The sequence below is a fragment of the Taurulus bubalis genome (assembly GCF_910589615.1).
Source record: "Taurulus bubalis genome assembly, chromosome: 2".
In the NCBI taxonomy this organism is placed as follows: Eukaryota; Metazoa; Chordata; class Actinopteri; order Perciformes; family Cottidae; genus Taurulus; species Taurulus bubalis.
In genome coordinates, this window is record NC_136590.1 from 8,846,612 (window position 1) to 8,867,069 (window position 20,458).

Consider the following 20,458-nt stretch of genomic DNA (forward strand, 5'->3'; position numbering starts at 1 on the left):
TGTTTATTCCCAGAATTCTGTCTTTGAGGAAAAAAAAAAAAAAAGGTAAGACTCATCTGGTTAGTCTGGATATTTTCTCTCCTCCCTCATCCTCTCCATTGTGGTATTTTTATATACAAGGCGCATCCCACGTTTTTGGTGTTAAAGAGTTTTGAAGAGTCCTGTTAGATTTGTATTGCCTAGTTAAATGTTCCTATAACCATAGTCCTATGTGATCCACCCTTTTCTTCTCTCCTTATATTTGATTTGTTCTATTGAAGGCCAGGTTCTTTGGGGCATCCTGTACTCTGTAAGAGCAATAGCAGAAACTCCTTAGTGTCCCAACAATAGCAGAAGAGGCAGCCAGCAGTATGTTTTTGTTTTTAGTGTGAGTATTTGTATTTGTTTCTTGTACAAGGTGAACATTTAGCATTCAGTGCAGTTCAAATAAAAGATATGATTCTGAGAACCAGCTGTCTGTACCAGCATGCTTTTTCACACACTGTCTTGAATGTTTTATTAGCAGAGCAGCTCCTGATGATACATTCCTTCAACGTCATCTTACATGATTTGTGTCTTCAGTGTAGTTGCATCTTTTGTCCCAAAGGGGCGCCAAAGTATAAACAAGTCCTGATCACGTCAAGTGAAATGCAGCAAATTGAATATCACCTTTTAGTAACGATGTAAAGAGCAATTCTGTGTTGAGGTTTTGAACCACTGGAGGTTCCCATGATGGTGATGGCAGAAATAGAAATGGGATTTTCTTTGCGAAACACTCGCTCTTTTCAAAACAGGCTTCCAATTTCGCACTTCAGAGAAGTTTATCCAACAGTGATATGGACTAAATTTAAAAAAACATTCACAACTACCCAATGTGTTTTTAAACATAGTAAGTTCAGCTATGGCAAGAACAAAAAACAAGTTAATTCTCAAGTCAAATCCAAACAGATACAAGCATGAGAAATCTGAAAACAAATGCAAATGGCAACACGGGATACAAGTGAGTCAAATTTAATATGAATGCACTCTATAGAAAGAGGCAGAGTGTTTGGTTTCGTCTCTCCACCAGCATTACCACCACCCACTCTAATGACATTGAGCTACTAAATCACACGTAAAAATGTCAGTAAACGTCCTTCCTCCCCCCCCCCCCTCACAGAAAGTAGGTATCATCTGTGCAAAATAAAATACTTCAAGACTGAACAGATCAAACGGAACACAGATTAAACGGGGGACGAACAAAGGAATTGCCTCTGCGCGCTAAATCTCCTACACAAATAAATAAATCCAAACGTCAGAAGGGGTCTGCAGAGGGATCAGAAAAACAGGTGCTCTTTAACCCTTAACACGCGCACACACACACAGATCAGCATCCTCTCCATTTTAAGCAACACTTCCATTTAATTCTGTAAATTAAAGTTCTCATCTAGTGCAGCTTCGGGATTTTCCTTAAATACAGAATGTTTTCCTATATGTTCATAGTATTTCCATTAGGTCAAGATAATTACTTTGATAACAAAAAAAAAGGAGGAATCTGAGTACAGGAAGTGGACTTGATGTGCTTTCATAGGAGCAGTAATCAGGATTCTATTTGTTGTTGCTGGTATCTTTTTTGTTTTACTATCACGGCGCTCACACAACACATGCATTATTACAAGTTAAAGATTGACATTTTGGAGAAGAGAAAAAAAAAAAAAAAAAAAGAAATATAGATAGTACGGTTCTCTCCCGGAGCCGACAGTGTCCAGTCTCAGATTTAGGAGCTCTTTCTCCACCTCTTCTCACTCAGTCACTCGTCTTCATCCTCCTCTTCCTCGCCGTCAGACAGAGAGGCACAGGGGCGGATCTGGCGGTATCTGTCCAACCACTTCTCCACCATCTGGGTGACAAGCGGGTGGTTGCGGCGGCGAGAGCTCTTCTGCATGGCGGCCAGCATGCCTCCTTCTGTCACGCAGCAGTCCAGCCATTCCCTGAGCAGCTTCTCCTGCTGCTCCTCGTTGCCCATCTGAGATGCAGACAAACATGCAGTTACTTCATATTTAAGATGCAAAACTGCGAGTGCGTCACAATCCGAAACACCCACTTCACAACTGCATGCTGGAAGCAATTTGCACCATGAACTGGACATAATGCTCATTGTTTTTACTTTGAATTTGTGTCCCCAAGTATGTTCTTTTCTCCTGCATGAAGACAGATTACTGTACTGTATAGTAAACAATGTGACTCACATATAACAAATGTAATATTAGGTAAAATACAAGTGGTGAGAGTTCCTTTTAGCAACAAGTTAAAGTAACACAAAACACTTCAATCACGTTGGTCACTTTAATTACTTCAACTGGTGCAATATAAATACATTTTTTAAACACATTTTGTATTCTGTCTGTATATATATATAAAAAAAATACTGCTATTGTAGATTCTTTATTTATATTCTTTATTTATTTTATGTCTCTTGCTGCTGTAATCCTGCAATTCCCCCACTGCGGGACTAATAAAGAATAATCTTATTTTATGACAATTTGAGCTTTATTATTTGAATATTAAACCTTCCAAACAGACACAAAACAATAGCGCACAGCTGGAGCTCAAACCTTGCAGCATCAGTCCCTACCTCTTGCGCAGACAGGAAGTGAATGTGCAGCAACTTCCTCTCGCTGTCCACCAGAGGCAAGAAAGTGACCGTGACATCGTCGTCAGTGTTGAGGTTGGCGCCCGCACCGCGATTGTCGAAGCCGTCGTTCTCCATGGCCACCAGGGCCGAGAAGTGGCCCCGCGTGTAGCCGAGGGCGATGGGGCTCTTCCAGCAGAAACTCTGCTCCCATAACAGAGGCAGGTACACACCTGGAGGCACGGAGAGCAAGTGAGATCTGTGTGTGTGTGTGTGTGTGTGTGTGTGTGTGTGTGTGTGTGTGTGTGTGTGTGTGTGTGTGTGTGTGTGTGTGTGTGTGTGTGTGTGTGCGCCATCATCTAAAATATGACATAGTAAAGTAATAGTGTAGTCATTAAAAAAAGTCACAGTGTAGTATGTTCACAAAATAGCATAAAAAAAAGATAAACCTAAAAAGTCACATAACTTTATGTAAAAACAAGTCAAATTAATGTCAAAAAGTCAGAATATAGAATAGAAAAAAAACATTATTTCTTTGGCAAAATGTAATTCCACTTAATTTAGTTCGTAAACAACAAATAAAATCTAAAATATCTGCATGGTTAGATGTCACAAGAGGCAAAAGCAGAACATTTCTATTCCGAAACAGTAAAAAAAAAAAAAAAAAATCATCAAAAAAAATTAAATAGTAGCACAGTTCTTTTTGAATATCCCTTTATCGTATCCAAATGCTGCCTCACCTTGAAAACGAGTGTATCCTAACGTTTCCCCACGGAAACTTTTGTAGTATTTCACTCCGTAGACGATGATCGGTCTGCGAAGAATGTGTGCGAGAACAAAAATGTGTGTCTGCTCCAGGCTGGCCCCGGGCTGAGGAGAAGAAAGAAAACGACATCATGCAGCGCTTGTAATCATATCAACAATATTAAAGGCAACCAAAAATAGCGAGAAGTGTCGAGACTGCCAAGTGCGGCGATCGTATTACAAAACAGAGCGTCCAGCACACTGAACCTGCAACTGACCCCTCAGTGGTGCTGAAGACACACAAAGCAGGCTGCTTCATACAACAGCTACTATACAACTCGTGTTGAAAAGGGGCTTCAAAGTGACCTGCGTTTAGAGGATGGGATATACAAGGAGAGATGATATACAAAGGATGATCTCATCCTTTGTATATCATCTCTCCATCACTGTCAAAGCCTCAGACGAGGTCATCACATGGCGGCTCTTTGCTGCGTTCGTTTATTCGGCCGGTGGAGTGGCTCTCTGTGCTAAATGTCCGTAATCACAAGGTCACGTGTTGGGAAGTGCTGCCGCTTCAGCAAAGCAGATGAGCCGTCTGTCAATCTGCGACTCCGTCTTAGGGGACCTATAATAACCGCTTATGTCCTCCCCGTCATTCACACGAGATCCACCTTCCAAGCCTCCCATGTAGTTCAGTTCAATTCAAGGAGTATCAAATTAAATGTTGTGCATTCATTCGAGTGTGTGTGCATGTGTGTTTGAAAGTGTTAAAAAGTGGAGAATCTGTGCAGCTAAAGCGTGCCATCCATATTTAGATCTTGTACCTCACAATGTGGATTCATAGTGTTTATGCTGATTATACAGAACAATATGGTCCGGACTAAACTTGGTGTTGTTTCAAAGAAAGCTGAACTGCCGTGTGGACCCTACGCGCTCATTACATCACATATTAAAGAATGCCACTCTTAAGACCGTCTCACTTAAATAACTGTAGAGTGACAGGACAGGGTATAAATACATATCCACGTTGAAATCTAAAACATGGCCACCGCTGCTGGAAACTTACACCAAGGTAGAAAGAGACCCCGTGGAGGTTTTTGATCTCTCGTACGGAACGTTGTTTGATGAGCGGGTTCCTATTTTGTTTGTATTTCTTGCTCTACTAGTCCACAAGTACATGAGAATACAGGTGGGGGGATTTGCATTCCTGTCGTCTGCAGAAGACAATAATGCAAAAGCATAGTGCATGCAGGCCAAGCTCATCCTCTGATTGACTGAACAATGTAAAGAATGCAAGTTTAAAAAAGGGGGCAAAATTAAACAACTGCTTTTTAATCCTTTTAAGGAGAGGAATACATGAAACAGTATGAAATAGTTCACACAATGAGTTATTGTGTAAAAATACAGAGTCTTTGGAGAAGGAAGATGTTATTGTTTCCCCCTCAATAGACGCAATAGGAAGAACAAAACATTGTGTGTCTGATCCCCCAAAACCTAAAAAGGAGCCCGAGCACATTTTGTGCAATAAACGAGGTGGTGAACCTCCTGCATTTCTTAATGTGTGCCAGGTGGTTTAATTATCCTCTAAAACAAATATAACTCACTAAATGATTAACTCAGTGGCATTTCTGTGACGATGACATTTGAATTTCCAACAACCAAAAAGTATAATCTTTTTGTTCATAAACCTGCCATTCTGACGGCGACGATGCATCAATGCATATTAAGTATTACTCGCCTTGACCCTTTACCAGGCGCTTGCACACTCCCTTTTCAGACCGACCACATCATACTGGGTCATTTTCTGCCTTTGGATTGATCATGAACTTGAGGAAGGAAGCGTGTCATCCAGATAATTACCTGGCTGGCCAGAGACAGGATGAACGCCCAGTCCTCCTGCCACTGCTCTTCTCTCAGGGAGAAATGCAAACCGAAACTCTGCGAGTACCACGACTCCCACTCCTTCCAGCGCGTGTAAAACCTAAAAGAAAGTTAGATATGAAGGTCATCTGAATCAAATTTCAGACTCAATTTCTCCCTAATGTCACCCGGGTTATGCAAACACTTTTTTCAAAAGAAACCCAGTTATACATAATAAACTAAATCAAACACGCCTCTTGCAACACACATTAAAAGGAAAACACCTCCTTCGTGTCTTACCATTACTAAGTAATCAAACCTCCGGTATTTGACTGTGTGAGGGAAGTATGTAAATATCCTGAGGAAATGCTTCTCCTCTGAGTCAAATTATCAAAACCACTAAATTGCAAGCAGGGCATGATTGCATTGGAAGTCCACCGGCTACAGACAACCAGAAACATGTTTATACTATTACATGAAAATCCACGAGATGAAATACAACTTCAGCAGTTACGACACTGAAAGATAGAAAGGCCAGAGAGGCAGCAATGAACGCTACGCTCAAGTTTGAGACTCATGACTATTCGGTGGTAAAAAGGTCCTTTGATTAAATGCAACATATTTGTGGGTGAGACAATTTTTTTTGTTGAATCTTGTCTGGGCGAGCTACTACTTTCTGTCTTCAGTATTTAGCGCTTTAGATCTGCTCTAATTCTGATGACACACTGCTCTTTTTGATGATTTGGTCCGTTTTGTGGCGATGAGCAAAACGCATAGTTGAAGTTGAATTTCATAATGATGGAAGACAATTCATTTAGAATACTAATAAAATTGCTGTAAGAAAAGAAAAACATTTCGTATAATACTTTACAGTATTAGTCCTGACATGTTTCTTGGCCTGTGTGACGACCGGGACTCTGTGTGGCTGGGTGTCCTACCAATGTGAGCAGTCGTGCAGGCTGTCATGGAGGGTCTTGCGGAGAACAGAGTCCTTGTCATAGATGCCCCATGTGGCCTGTAGAACCGAGTCCAACAGACAGTCTCCGGCTGTGCGGTTCCACAAGGCGTACAGACGGCTGTCCAAGCGCGTGCCCAGCTCCAGAGACCAGTTGATGACGGGAGATTCCTCTTCCAACTCTACACACATATGGAGAAAACGCATGAGCGTGTGGTGAGGGCAGTAAGAGGAGGACGTGTTCAGAAGCTACGCTCTGACAGATGGAGGTAAATTGGCATGTATAAATATACACACGGTCTGGGACGGGGTTGGGTCTTGTGGAGATTCCCAGTGACCCTGGATTGTGGACCTACCTGGGATTGATCCCTCAAAATAAAGACATTTATCTCTTGTAAAAAGAGCACGGAGAAGGTTAAATTCAACCCACCAAGGCCAGGAGAGAGGAAGGAGCTTGTAGAGGAAATATACTCCATGGAAAAACTGAGTCATTATCTCAGAACTAAAGCATGAACCACGCTGAGGATAATGCTCCCCTTTTCTGTTTTTTTTATTAATTTTTGTATTACCTCAGCTGACCAATGAACAAATAAGTCTAGTTTCATAAAAGAAATAACAGAAAAAAAAAGATGAAAGGTGTATAATCGGTAATAAAGGGACCATGGATGCAGCCTTGAGTGTTTTAGATATGTAACTGCTGCAGCTCGTCTTTTTGCGTCGCACATTCTGCTTTTCAGCATTTTAACACAACTTAACTGATTCCTCAGCGATGTTTACATTAACTTAATAATCGCACACGGCAACATACAGAATCTTAATATATACGGCAGAATGTTCAGGGCTGCGATCATCAGCTCAGAAAGATAGACTCTCCACTGACCTACTCCCAGTGTGTCATTGTTCTATGTTCTGTGCAAAAACCAAAAACCCAGAGCAACTCCCATCAGTAACCCAGTTTGTGGCGGCTTAAGTAGGTCACAAGACTCCTCCGATACCTTCAGTAGAACACACACACACACACACACACACACACACACACACACACACACACACACACACACACACACACACACACACACACACACACGAAGGGAGGGGAACTAGTGAGCTCAATTAACCTAATTAGAAAGGGTATATATAATGAAGCAGGAGGTGGAGAGCTGGCTGGGGACTGAAGAGCAGATGTTGGTTTTTAAACACAAGTCCTGTACGGGGCACAGAGCGATCAGGAAGCACAAGTAACCAATAGCCATGTCTTAACACCTTAAATTGCTTCAATAAATGCAGATACCAGATATGAAAAAGATTGAATCTTTGGTACCTTTCTGCACATCTCGATCCAATACGTCATCGAACAGCTTCTCTTGGACAGCAGGCGGCAAGTCCTCTATATCTGCAAAGAAGTGTGGAAAAGATATTGTGTCTTTACTCACTATTACTCTAATGGTACAGTACACCGAGGGGAACAGGATCGCCACAGGAATGACACACAGGGAGGTTCTTTCCAATTCCATTCATTGGCTGACATTTCGTCAATAGCACGCTGTAAACACAAGCTCTGTACAGCATGTTGTGTTCCTCTGTGTATCGAACTGTGCATACACAAAGCCAGAACACTGGTGGCTATTCTCTGGCTCAATAGTGAATGGCACTGGCTTTGTTTGAAAGAGAGAGAGAGAGACCCAAACAGAGGGAGAGCACCCTGCAGCTGGCCTCTGGCCATATTCAGTCTGCAAGGAAATACTTGGCTTAACATAAAAAAGAAAAAGAAAAATTAAAATCTATCCGTCAGGCCTGCATAGTCTTTCATCCCAGCGGCACTTGCAGCTCAGAACCAGAATACAACTGGTCGCTCTGAAAGCAAAGTGCATGTCATTTCAGTGAAGACATTGTGCCACAGGGACAGGACACCGAGCTGCCGTTTCCCTGAGCAATGCTGCACAACAAGGCCAATTCTCCAGAGACGGAGACGGGACAGTCGAGAACTGAAATGCAGCACACCGTTTAGAGAACGGTTCTGCAGATGTCCATGAAATGTAATGCAATCCCCACAATCGGCAAATTACTTATTTTTCCACTCTATCTATCCTTGTAGAATAACTCAAAAAGTCCAAGGTTAGCACATATGCAAGGAAGTCCAACATGCCAAGTGCTGTGATCATCTAAATATCGTAGGTACAGATATCGTGGGTACCTGCAGGCAGAGTGAAGGTGACCGGGTCGGTGAGGAAGTAACAGGTGAAGTCTCCTTTGCGTTGATGTAGTGATGCTGCAATCTCCCTGCGGATCTGCTCTGTCAGCTCGGGGCACACCATGGAAGGGATGCACTTAGCTGCCTGCTGGTTCACCTAAAAAGGACAAACACACAGATGAATTGATAGTTAAAAAGGCAAATACATCGATATATGCATGATCAGATCATTGTGATGCATATCAATCATGAACCACTTGGTGAAACAAAAAGGACCATGTCCTTGCATGTATATATTTGTCCAAGGATGGGCAATATGGACAAATGTTGACAGGATTTTCTTAAAAACAATAAACACGACAACTAAAAAGTAATATTTTCTACATATGTATTTTCTATTTTGAGGCTCAAATTCTGCAGTGAAGAGGCCAACCATTTTCTTCCAGCCGTCTGGGCCTCTCCTAATCATTGCTTGGCCTCCTTGCAAACCACATCAGCTCTGTGGCATCAGGTCCATTAGGAACTAGTGGCAGGCCTGCAGCCAGGCTAATCCTCCACCTAATCCTTAAAGTGCACTTCTGCTGTAATCAAAGGCATTACAGGCAACGGCTATATATCCTCTACGATAAGTCGACGTGGTTGTTGCGGTGAAGAACAGAATAGCGTCAAAATGCAGGCACACTTCTTTTTTTTAAAATAATAATAATTAGATTGTCAGACTCTGTAAAATGCACTGGTGTAAAGACATTCACAAGAGTAGTAGTTTACCCATTTCCTTTTATAAGACTCTAAAATCTACATAGGAAGAGGACAATCTAAAATCTGATACCACCACAGATTCTGCTGCGTAGTGCATTTATGTATATATAGAATTATGTATAAAGAGAGGGTTTAATCAAGGGACAACCTGCTCAAAAAAGATGGTAAACCTTAATTCCAGTGGGGTGGTGAAGACAAAGCACATATATAGCATGCTTACCTCTGTGAGCAGGATGGCTAGCATGTCCTGCCTCTGGAAGCGGATGGCCAGATGGACCAGAGTGAAGCCTTCATCGAACGCAGAGGACCGGTTGAGGAGCTGCACCTCGTCGGCGGTGAGCTGCCGGGCGATGTCCCCACCGGACGACTTGTAGGCTTCTATTGCAGCCAGGTCTCCCTCCACCACACCTGCAGCCGGAGGAGGAAGGAAGGAAGGAAGGTTCAGAAAATGAGAGACAAACATTGACATGTGAAAATGGATCAGATGCGGCGGCTTTTCCAGGAATTCATGTGCACGGTTTGCAGTTAGTTGGAGGCGACTCGCATACGATGCGTCACAATCAACGACCGAGGAACAGAAAAACGATTCACAACTCAACTGCAAGCCTGTCCACAAAGCCCTGCCGTCATCACAATGCATACACTCATATGCCAGTTTATTAGGCACACCTTTTATATCTTTGAGGAAAGACCAAGTGTTATACTCAACAGCACTACAAAATACAGCCTGAAAATTGACCATAAAGTTGAATCAAACCTTTGTAAAACACGTTCAAACAAAAACCGAACATCATAACCTTTGTATGTATATACAGGTTGTATTTATTGCAGGGTTGTACCAGTAATAATGTATTAGCACCGAATACTAGTGCTTCTAGTCTCCAAAGAAAATTAATGTAGAAAGACAAGGGGAATCCTTTTAAAACGAGCCTATTCTTTTTAAATGGATTAGCCTGCCTTTTGGAGCACAACTCCATATCCTTGCTTGTAATGGAAGGAAGATGTAACCGACAGCTTGCCTTCTTCAATCAAAGAGCTAGAAGGAACTCACACATCATACTGTTCTTAGTCCCAAGCAATCATATTAAAATCTGGGGGACAATTTGCATAACAAATTCAACTTGAAAAGAGCAAAATGTGAAAAGAATCCACAGTGAACGGAGCTCACTAGCTCTTGACGTGGATCCACAGTTCCGATGACCTCTAGATGTAGCGAACGAGCTAACCCAGTGTGAGAGCGGTTATCACACTTGTCGGGCCACTACACAGCAGAACAGACAGAGCAGTGTAGCTTATACCAGAGAGCCGTGTCAGACAGAGGACAGTCTGTGCAGATTAGCGTTCTCCCCCTCCTTTGAAAACGGTCGTCTCAACATCTGTTATGAGTGAAATGAGCGGCGGCTAGGGTCGAGCACGCCGAACACCGACGTGCTGGTTCATTCTAACAGAAGAGGTAGGACGTCCTGCCTGTCTGGCAGAGGGAGAGGCCGGCTACCTTGAGCGAACAAGCACGGGAATGTGCCAAGAACGGCCCATCCCTGGCTGGGTGATACTTTGCAAACATAGATCCATATATGGACGCCCAAATGATTTGGGCTGAAACATAGCTACTGCCATGCTGGAGGGGGGGGAAGTAAGACAATGGGGTGACCCGTTTTGCAGGTGTATGACTAAAGGTAATAAAAATAAATACACATTTCATGTGCTTGGTTTTAAGTCAAAGATGTCATGATTAAAACACACGTGTCCCAATGCCACTCTTCATATGCATCATATTCATCTCTTCCCTTGTTTCCTGACTACCTCTTTACTGTCCTGTCTAATAAACACTAAAGAAAATGGCAGTGGATGACAACAAAAATAAAATACTGATTATTCTGAAAATCCGTTTGGGTGACAGTTCTAGTGCTCATTTCATGTTCGTACAAAACTAATTAATTTCTTGCCGAGAATTTTTATTCTTAAGGTCCCCTGGACTTCCAGCATGTGTAGCTGTTTGAGCACTCAACTCTGCTGAGGCTTATTTTACATTTTACAATTTCTCACTTACCACCACACTAGTATATGATGAAGATTAGTACATAATGTGTACTATACAGGATTAATACATAGTGTGGAACTGGGACACATTCTAAAAACCTTATCATCAACCTAGTATGACAGGATTAGTCTTTACAATATCAGTCTCAAAATGGTTAGAAATGGAGCATCCTAAACATCAGGCATCACCATCTGGACAGACAATAATGTGATGTTGTTATTTTAACTAATCAAAATTGTTATTGATATTTGTGACCACAATTTCTACACACTGATATCATTTTGGGTGGACTTTGTACTCATGGGTTGCTGATCAACAAGAACTTTGGGTTGTTTGATAGCAAACACACGTCTCCTTTACAATATGTTTTTATCCTCACATGAACTGTACACAATATCATGAGCCATATCAAACTGTAACAATTGTATTTTTAAATACAGACAAATATTATCTGCAATTGCAAGACTCGCCGGTTCAACACAAAAGAACAATATTACACAAACAGTCTGCTTCCTTTTTGTGGAAAGCAGAATCAATGGGATCATCCCACTTTGGCCCAAATACAGAGCTCTGAAAAAAAATCTGATCACAAACAGTAGAGCAAAGGGAAATCAAGTTGCGCGGCCTGAGGAAGTGTTTGGCTCGGCTATAAAGTGCTACTCCACTCAGAGACTTCCTCCATTGACAAATGCTTTGAAAAGCACAACTGTAATAAAAAAAATAAAAGTCAGCTGACATGCGATGAATAAGAAGGAACAACGGTATTTTCAGAATACAACTAAATGGCTGTAAACGGAGAGGGACGATTTTGTTGTAACCCTGTAGTCTACCGTTTACTCCTTTTTTCTTCTCTCACTGGTCACATTAGGGAATGTGGGAGCATTCTATTTGTGGGGTATAATATGTACTATATATCTGTGCATGTGCATATCTGTCACCCTCTACTGTTATTTTTATTTTTGCCGCCCAACAAACAAACATGTCACTGATATCTCTATTTGAAATATCTCCAAGTGCCTATATATGTACTTTTTGATTGTGCCTTGTTCTGTATTGTGTTTGTGTACTGTGGAAAAGACAATAAAAACATTTGTCTAAAAAAAATGTCTGGAAATGTCTGTATGAGGTAGATGTAAGAAAGCGGTGGGAGAAATATTCTCACTGTGACCGAAGAGTGATGTTTTCAATTCTACAACACAAACTTGGAAAGGGCAATCGGTACAAAGGTCGTGAGGACACTGATTATGTGATACATTTTATTTTTTTTGTTGGAGACTGGTGTTCATGTCTTGTCAAGGCTATTTTTGCCTCCTAGAGCCCGTACTCGGCACATAAGCACCACTGTTTACAGGGCCGGTTGACTGCGGGCCAGCAGAGTCTCGGGTCCACCGGCTCACTGCGCTGCCCAGACGGCTCATTCATCCCCACCGGCTGGGAAGCACTCGCACCCTCTCAGGGTATCAAAAGACACTCAGTGGCAGAGCAAGGGCATCTGGGGGTTCAGGGATGCGATGGATCCAATTCCTACTCGCCACTTGGTTACACATCTTTATAATAGCGCCACTCAGCATAATTTATGCTTCGTTGGCTTTCAGTATCCTCTCACTACAGTTATTATTTTCCACTTGAAAGCACTACCTTGTGAAATTAAATCCTTCTGAATAGAGCTCGCCAAGCCCATGTTGTCAAAAATGCCTGTTGTACAATCAAATCTGGAGTCTAAACAATAACATGTAGTCATTCATTGATAAAAGAAAATGTGGATCACACTACTATGTAACCATGGCATTTTGCAGGGTGAGGCACTGTAATAAAATAGAACGGAGTGAAAAAACTAAATGTTTTGCCATTGGGACAAAATCAGTTGCCTTTAACTGGATTACCTCGCTCGGCCATCACTGAGCATGACATCACGGAAGAAAACACAAAGCTGGTGTGACAATAGAAGTGTTGTTACAAGGAAAATAGGGACAAGAATATGGATTATTTTTCCCAGTAGGGTTATTCAGGTGAGCCATAGAGAGAAACTAGGGTTTGGCATTACTCTTAGAAATGGCTTAATTGATCATCAATTTTGCTGTTATTCATTTTCTGTGGATCGACTAATCGCTTCAGGCCTCACAGGAATGACATGTAGTAACGTATAAAAACTCACCAGCACATGCATTGAGGAACAGCCAGTCCGTTTTCCTCATACGATTTCTAATCTGCTTTAGCTTCTTGAAGTCGACCGCTTGCTCCTCCTTGCTGCTCATGGCTCCAGCTGCCAGCTCTATCCTCTGGAAGTCCATTTGGACATTCTCTCCCCTCTTAGGCATTGGAGGGGACCTCCTTTGGCCCTGGCCTCCACTGCAACTGCCCCTCCACCGGGCCCTGTCCTGTTCATTTATCACGGGTGTCGGCTCTGAAGACTCGCCCAGCACTATGGCTTCCTGGTTGTTGGGCTTGGGGCGGTCACAAACCACGCACTTTGCAGTAGTGGGCCAGTTCTGGTAGGTGCAAACTGTGCATGCCCAGTGCTGCGGATGGGTGTTGAGTCTGTTTCTGTCATTGTACTCCTCACAGGTGTCCACCGGAGAGTGGAGAGAGGGACGACAGCCGGCATTGGAGCCTGAAGTCTGGGGGGACTCTGTGGGACTGCTGGTCCTCGTGCGCTGACACAGGCACTGTGTGCAGCGGAGCGCTCGGGGCCAGTTCAGGTAGGTGCACATCTGGCAGGACCACTTGTTGGCGATCTCCGCCATGCCGGCTGACCGGACTCTCGGCCGAGCACTGGAGTCCGGGCAGATGAGGAGGTTGCCGCCACTCTCGGTTCTGGGAGGGTCCCACTCCAGACTGCTATCCAGATTGGGGCGGTTCTTGTAAGGTTCCTCCGTGATGATGGGACCCCTCAACCTCTGTGCACGGCACATAGTGCACTTGACTGCAGACAGCCAGTTTTCATATGTGCAGTAGTCACAAGCCCACTTTACCTTCTGTTCCGTCATTGTGGATCACTTTGGGTGGTGGACCGGAGGTGATGAATCTAGCTAGAGGCGAGGCACAAAAAAATAAATCATAAATCATCTCGAAGGTCAATGCATGTATTCAATTGGTATTGTGTTTTATATACAGGTGTTTCCTGGAGTTGTCAACACCAACGTTACATCTGGTCAGGTCACTGGCCTCAGATTGTGGAGTCATTGAAAGATCAATGTGCTGCCAGCTGCTCATTGTCATTTGACAATATTGTCAACAGGGTTCGGTTCACATGACGGTTGGCTGTATTGTGCTGTAATGTCGGCTAACGTTGGTAATGTTTCAGCCTTGCTAGCTTCCAAGCTAACCACCGAGCATACACAGTTACCGTCAATTGTAACCGTTAACACTCATTTCATATGGCGGTAAAAACATGAAACGTGTCATATTACGGAATATTTTAGGTTAAACTCTTACCGTTTCGCGGCTGGGCCCGTTTCCAAAGTGCTGCTGAAAACCACAACAAACCCTTGTTGTACAGTCCCCCCCTCTCCTCGATCAAACCTTTCCCAATCCGAGTTATTTCGACCTCTTTGGGCTCTCACATGTTTACCTTCAAGGACATATTAAGCTCTTGCGGGATAGACCACACCTTGGCAAAGCCTCTGTACTCCTTGAATCATGGTATAAATATGCGACACTCCATGGTTTACGTTCCTCCGTGTTGTTTAATGGCGGCGACAGCGAGACAAATGAGTAGCAGAGCCAAAATAAACGCTCGCTTGCCTTCGTCACGAATCATCTGGCTCAGCTCTCGACGCTATTGGATGAAAAGAAAGACCTGTGTTGCGTTCAGGATCTATCGGAAATATTTGTATTTCCCCTATTCACGCGCGACCATTACGACCATTTATGAGATGTTCAAAAGAGCTGGTGGGTTTTATAACAAAAGGCAGAAAAGGTATATATTGCGTAACTCAAACGTTCTTTATTTGCTGAAGTTTAAGCCTATTGTGTTTAGTCTGTATCCTGAAGCACACCATTTCTTTCATTGTTTCGTGTTTAAAAAAATCTGGAATATGGGACATTTGTCCGAATAATTCAGAAATATCCGACTTTATCATAAACACGAAAATCCTCGCTCCTTGTTGACAAATTAGGCAACTTAATCTAGTCCAGCAATCAATCTCTGCATAGTGCAGATGCACCATTTTATTCGCAGAATTGATTACATCAATTTGAAAGCTTATGACTTTATTTTGCACACACTTAACATTGTGTGAGGAACAAAAAGAAACAGGGTTTCATGTTTAGAAAAACACAAATGCATGCAGAAAATAGTTTTGTCTGTTATGAATCCACCTTTTAATGACCCCGAGGTTACATCACTATTAATTTTAAGTGAAAAAAAAATCTAATTATTGTTGCTTCCTGTTAAACAAAATATGACACATACTTTACGCAGTGCAGGTCTCAGGTCTAGAAAAGCAGTGGTATTCATAATAACACTTCACTAAAATTAGAATCCAATGGTGTCGTTTCCAATAGCTGTTCTTAGAAAAAAAGGTTTAGAACCACTGGTCTGGCACATTTAAAAATGAATGAGTCAGGGAAGACTCACAGATAGAAACAGAAGAAAGGGCACAGAGAAGCCCAGAATGCAGCTGCACAGATGTCAGCCACTGTCATCCCTCTGAGGAGGGTGATGGATTAGGACTAAGCTCTCGTGGAGTGTGCCTGGATGCCCTGCGGAAGCTCCACTCCAAGCGCACTCCGGTAAATCCTTCCTCCCAGCAGTTATGGCAAGAAAGGATCCATCTTGTTTACATATAGCGTCACATTTTCCCTCAAGTCGGAGTGACAAATAAACTTGGAAAGGATCGGGATTCCTTTAAAGGGCAAGAGAAGATTGTTCTGTTTTATTGATGTTGTATGTTGATTTTTTTTTCTTAATCTTAATTGGTTATGACCCAATTGCAATGCAATGCTGATGCCACAAAATATTTTGCCCACGGTGGGAGCCAACACCAAACTGCTGTAGACCCAGGCCAGTATGCTTGGCCAGCTGGAGGGAAGGGAGGCAATGGAGAACTAGGACTGCACATGGCAGACTGTCAGACCCTTTTCTCCCCTTTACCTTGAATTGTGACTTCATTACACAAGTAGAACCATAATTGCATACAAATTACATTTAAATAAGCTTATAAACTAGTCTGAACTGCAACCTACAAGAATATTTATAAAATCACTCAGACTGTAAGGCCGCCTGCCGAATGTAAACACATGAACCCAGACACTAACAAGAGTTTCACAAAGGACCAGTCTTAACCTCTCCAGCCCTCGGTCTAGCCTCATTCTCGGGTTAGAAAATTTGGATTTATCAATCAGAATCAGAACCATTTATTGCCATCTATGTTTTCACATATAGGAATTTGTCCTGGCGGGAGGCATAACATTTAACAATACACATTTAACAATTAGTGCATTTAAAAACTTTAAATACCTACTAATTTAATGAAGGACTATTCATGTGTTCATATTGGGAAGTTCATTTATCACACAAAAAATAATAATCATTAACAAATAATTGTATAATATACTATAATAATATGCTATTTATATAGTATACTGTTATACTACTATATATATATAGTAAATTATATATTTAGTATATTATTATACTAATTATAAATACATTATCTGCTATCCGAGTTCCAGAGTATTTTTGGCCCCATGGCATCACGTGACGCCCCCCGGAAATTGTAATTCCCCCATTTGGCCGCTGCACAAGATTCCCTTGAAAGCATGGCGCTCTTCCTGGATTCAAAACGTCACATTGAACCACCATGGCAGCTCTGTTGAAGAGGCTGCACCACATTGCGCTCAACGTTTCCAACGCGGAGAAAGTTTCCAGTGACCTTGTCTCTAAATTCAAGTTCAGTTTGTTCGCCACCAGACGGACCGACGGCGCCCGGCAGCTGGCTCTCAGGAAGGGAGCGGCTGTTTTCATCGTGAACGAGAGACCGAGCCGAATGAATGGGACGCTCCACATTACAGACTCGCATCCACGTGACCCGCAACCTGTCAACGTGGGGAAACCCATCCAGGATAAGTGTCTTTATGACGTCAGCTCGCATTACCCGGTGGACACCGTGAACAACGTGTGCTTCGAGGTGGAGGATGTGGAAAGGTCATCCGCGGCTCTGCGCCACCTGGGCTGCGATGTCATGGTTCCGCCAACGGCCGTTCACGACGACTGTGGTTACGTCACCTACTCGGTGGTGAAATCCATCGTGGGAAATGTGTGCCACACATTAATTGACAGGACTCAATACAAGGGCAGCTTCCTGCCCGGGTTTGATGGCGTTGGGAATGACCTCAGCGTCCCAGGGACGGACATGTCTTGTCCCATCACACATTTTGATCACATAACTTATGTCTGTCCCAAGAAATCAACCCACCAGGTCATGAGGTGGTACGAGAAGCTTTTTGGGTTCCAAAGGTTTTTCATTCATAGGTGAGGATTCAAAACGTGTACGGTTGTCTCCTAAGCTATGGAGACAAGTTTTGCTCATTTGATAAAAAGATTTGAACCTGAAAATTCAAGTTTTGCTTTTGAAAAATCAACAAAAATAAGTGTATGAAAAGTTTTTGGGGTTAAATATCATTTTGATTCAGTTCTGTTTTTTTTTGGTGAATAAAATATATTTGCTCAGTTTTCAGTAACATATTTTATATTTTTAACTAACTTTTTTTCGGGTTCAAATCGTTTTTTCAAATGAACAAAACTATTCACCCTGATTTGGCTCCGTACTATTCTACATTCAGTTGAACTTGATATCTGTAATAAATCTTCCTTTTTTCTTCCGAGTAGTGATGAAAATGTGGACGAAGGTTTTGTCATAAACCAGGAGGGCATTGGACTGCGCCTGACTGCCATGGAGTACTGGAAATGCAGCAAAGCCGGCATCTCTCTTCCCTCTCTGGACAAAAAGGAGCCTGACTGCAAGTTTGTAATTGCAGAATCCCTCTCTGGACAAGGTAGCTGTCGCAACGTTCAAGATATTTCATGTCTGACGGCATGCAACACCTGAATCACTGTGTGCTTGCACTTGTTTCAGGCAGTAATCAGGTTGACACCTTCTTGGAGCAGCATGGGGCCCCTGGGATCCAGCACCTTGGACTGTACACCAAAAACATTGTTTCTACCGCTCATGCGATGGCTGACGCTGGTGTCCAGTTTTTCTCCCCGCCTCAAGCCTACTACACACAGGTTTGACTGACTCCCACAAACAAATACTAGTTAAACTACCTTGATGAATGCAAGAAGTGGCCCACGTTGTATTCAACCGGTTTGAAAATATATTGTTGTTAATAAATGTGTAATGAAATGCTAATTGAAGATACACAAGACGGTTCAGAGTTGTCTTTAAATAGTGCAATTGTAGAGATGCACTTGCTTGTGAATTTGCAGCTCCACCATGTAAAAAAAACCTGAGGGAATGAAAAGAAAGAAATTGCCTGTTAACCTAAATGATTATAATAATAATAATACTTTTAATTTATATAGCGCTTTTCCAAATGCTCAAAGACGCTTGACAGAGATAAACAGAACAAAAAACTAAACAAAAATATAGAAAGACAATGAAGCAAACAAAACAAACAATCCCCCCGCCCCCCAAAAAAAAAGTTGCAACGGAATTAGTCCAGCAGTGGAGAGTAGGAAGCAGGGGTTAGCAGGTGAAGGGTAGGAAGCAGGGGTTAGCAGGTGGAGGGTAGGAAGCAGGGGTTAGCAGGTGGAAGGTAGGAAGCAGGGGTTAGCAGGTGAAGGGTAGGAAGCAGGGGTTAGCAGGTGGAGGGTAGGAAGCAGGGGTTAGCAGGTGGAGGGTAGGAAGCAGGGGTTAGCAGGTGAAGGGTAGGGAGCAGGGGTTAGCAGGTGAAGGGTAGGAAGCAGGGGTTAGCAGGTGAAGGGTAGGAAGCAGGGGTTAGCAGGTGAAGGATAGGAAGCAGGGGTTAGCAGGTGAAGGGTAGGGAGCAGGGGTTAGCAGGTGAAGGGTAGGAAGCAGGGGTTAGCGGGTGAAGGGTAGGAAGCAGGGGTTAGCAGGTGAAGGGTAGGGAGCAGGGGTTAGCAGGTGAAGGGTAGGGAGCAGGGGTTAGCAGGTGAAGGGTAGGAAGCAGGGGTTAGCGGGTGAAGGGTAGGAAGCAGGGGTTAGCAGGTGGAGGGTAGGAAGCAGGGGTTAGCGGGTGAAGGCGAGTTTGAAGAGATGTGTTTTGAGGGCTTGCTTAAATGACGATAGGGTGGGAGCCTGACGGATGGGGATGGGGAGGGTGTTCCAGAGGGGAGGTGCAGCAGCTGAGAAGGCCCTGTCACCCAATATAACAATCAATATCAATATTAACAATCAATATAACATATGTATACATTTTCAATAACATGCATAAACAAAGTTTTGATACATCAAATATATATGTCTTCAAAATGTCTGGTTCATCTATTTAAGCTAATATAATGTGATGTGGAAATAGTAGAGAAAATGGTCAGGAACATTCATTTAAACTCATGATTTATAAAAAAAAAGAAGGGCCTATTGTGAATTGGGTCGTGAGAATTCGTCATATTTAAAAGGTGGGTCCCCCGAAAAGTAAGTTTGGGAAAAACATCTTTAAAGCACACGACTTTTTGGTGTAATAGTAAATGCATACCATTTTTCGGTTTTGATTTCTGTTTTTCACTTCACCTTTTTAACAAAGTAGTTTCTATGACTGATTATTACATTAGATAATTAAACATAACATATACCGGTCACATTGCTAATGAGTCATCTTCTACTATCCTGTGTGCTGTGACAGGTGGGAAAACGGCAGGAGATAGAGGAGGCGGGACATAACCCCCAGATGCTGGCGAAGCATGGCATTCTCCTGGACACGGACCTGAGCCGGGATCCGTCATCACAGGCCGCATCCACTGAAAACCGAGGGTGAGAGGCACTTAAGAGCTGTAATTAAACCACTATTTAAAATAAAAAAAGGTCTCTGCATCACACGTTCAGTTATCGATATCAAGTCGACGTGTTTCTCAGGGTCACGTAAGACCAACGGAGCGTCCTCACCGTGTTATCGTCTGTTTCCAGATACCTTCTCCAGGTGTTCACCAAGCCCATCTTTGCTGAGGACACCTTCTTCCTCGAGCTGATAGAGAGAAGGGGGGCAAAAGGTTTTGGTGAGGGGAACATCAGAGCGCTGTGGAGGTCCGTGCAGGCGCACATGGATGATTCTCAAGGAGAGGAATCCCCAAAGATGGCGCAAACTTCCCAGTATTAGTCACTCCAGATATTTCTAACTGAGGCTATTTTATTTGCT

The 20,458-nt window shown here is 42.9% G+C and overlaps 2 protein-coding genes across 2 annotated transcripts; one reads left to right on the top strand and one right to left on the bottom strand.

Annotated features, from left to right (window-relative positions):
* Positions 1-1,768: 1,768 nt before the first annotated feature.
* zranb1a (zinc finger, RAN-binding domain containing 1a) lies at positions 1,769-14,127 on the bottom strand (the record flags this gene model as incomplete). The annotated part of the gene is made up of 9 exons (XM_079237442.1): positions 1,769-1,984; positions 2,594-2,823; positions 3,331-3,460; positions 5,195-5,315; positions 6,133-6,331; positions 7,471-7,542; positions 8,344-8,497; positions 9,320-9,507; positions 13,296-14,127. The coding sequence occupies 9 exons, from the start codon at positions 14,125-14,127 to the stop codon at positions 1,769-1,771; spliced, it is 2,142 nt and encodes a 713-aa protein (XP_079093568.1).
* A 2,817-nt stretch (positions 14,128-16,944) lies between these two features.
* hpdl (4-hydroxyphenylpyruvate dioxygenase-like) lies at positions 16,945-20,442 on the top strand (the record flags this gene model as incomplete). The annotated part of the gene is given in 6 exon segments (XM_079237311.1): positions 16,945-17,615; positions 17,973-18,139; positions 18,220-18,371; positions 19,949-20,076; positions 20,230-20,411; positions 20,414-20,442. Coding segments are annotated over 6 exon segments (1,329 nt in total).
* Between the last annotated feature and the right edge of the window lie 16 nt (positions 20,443-20,458).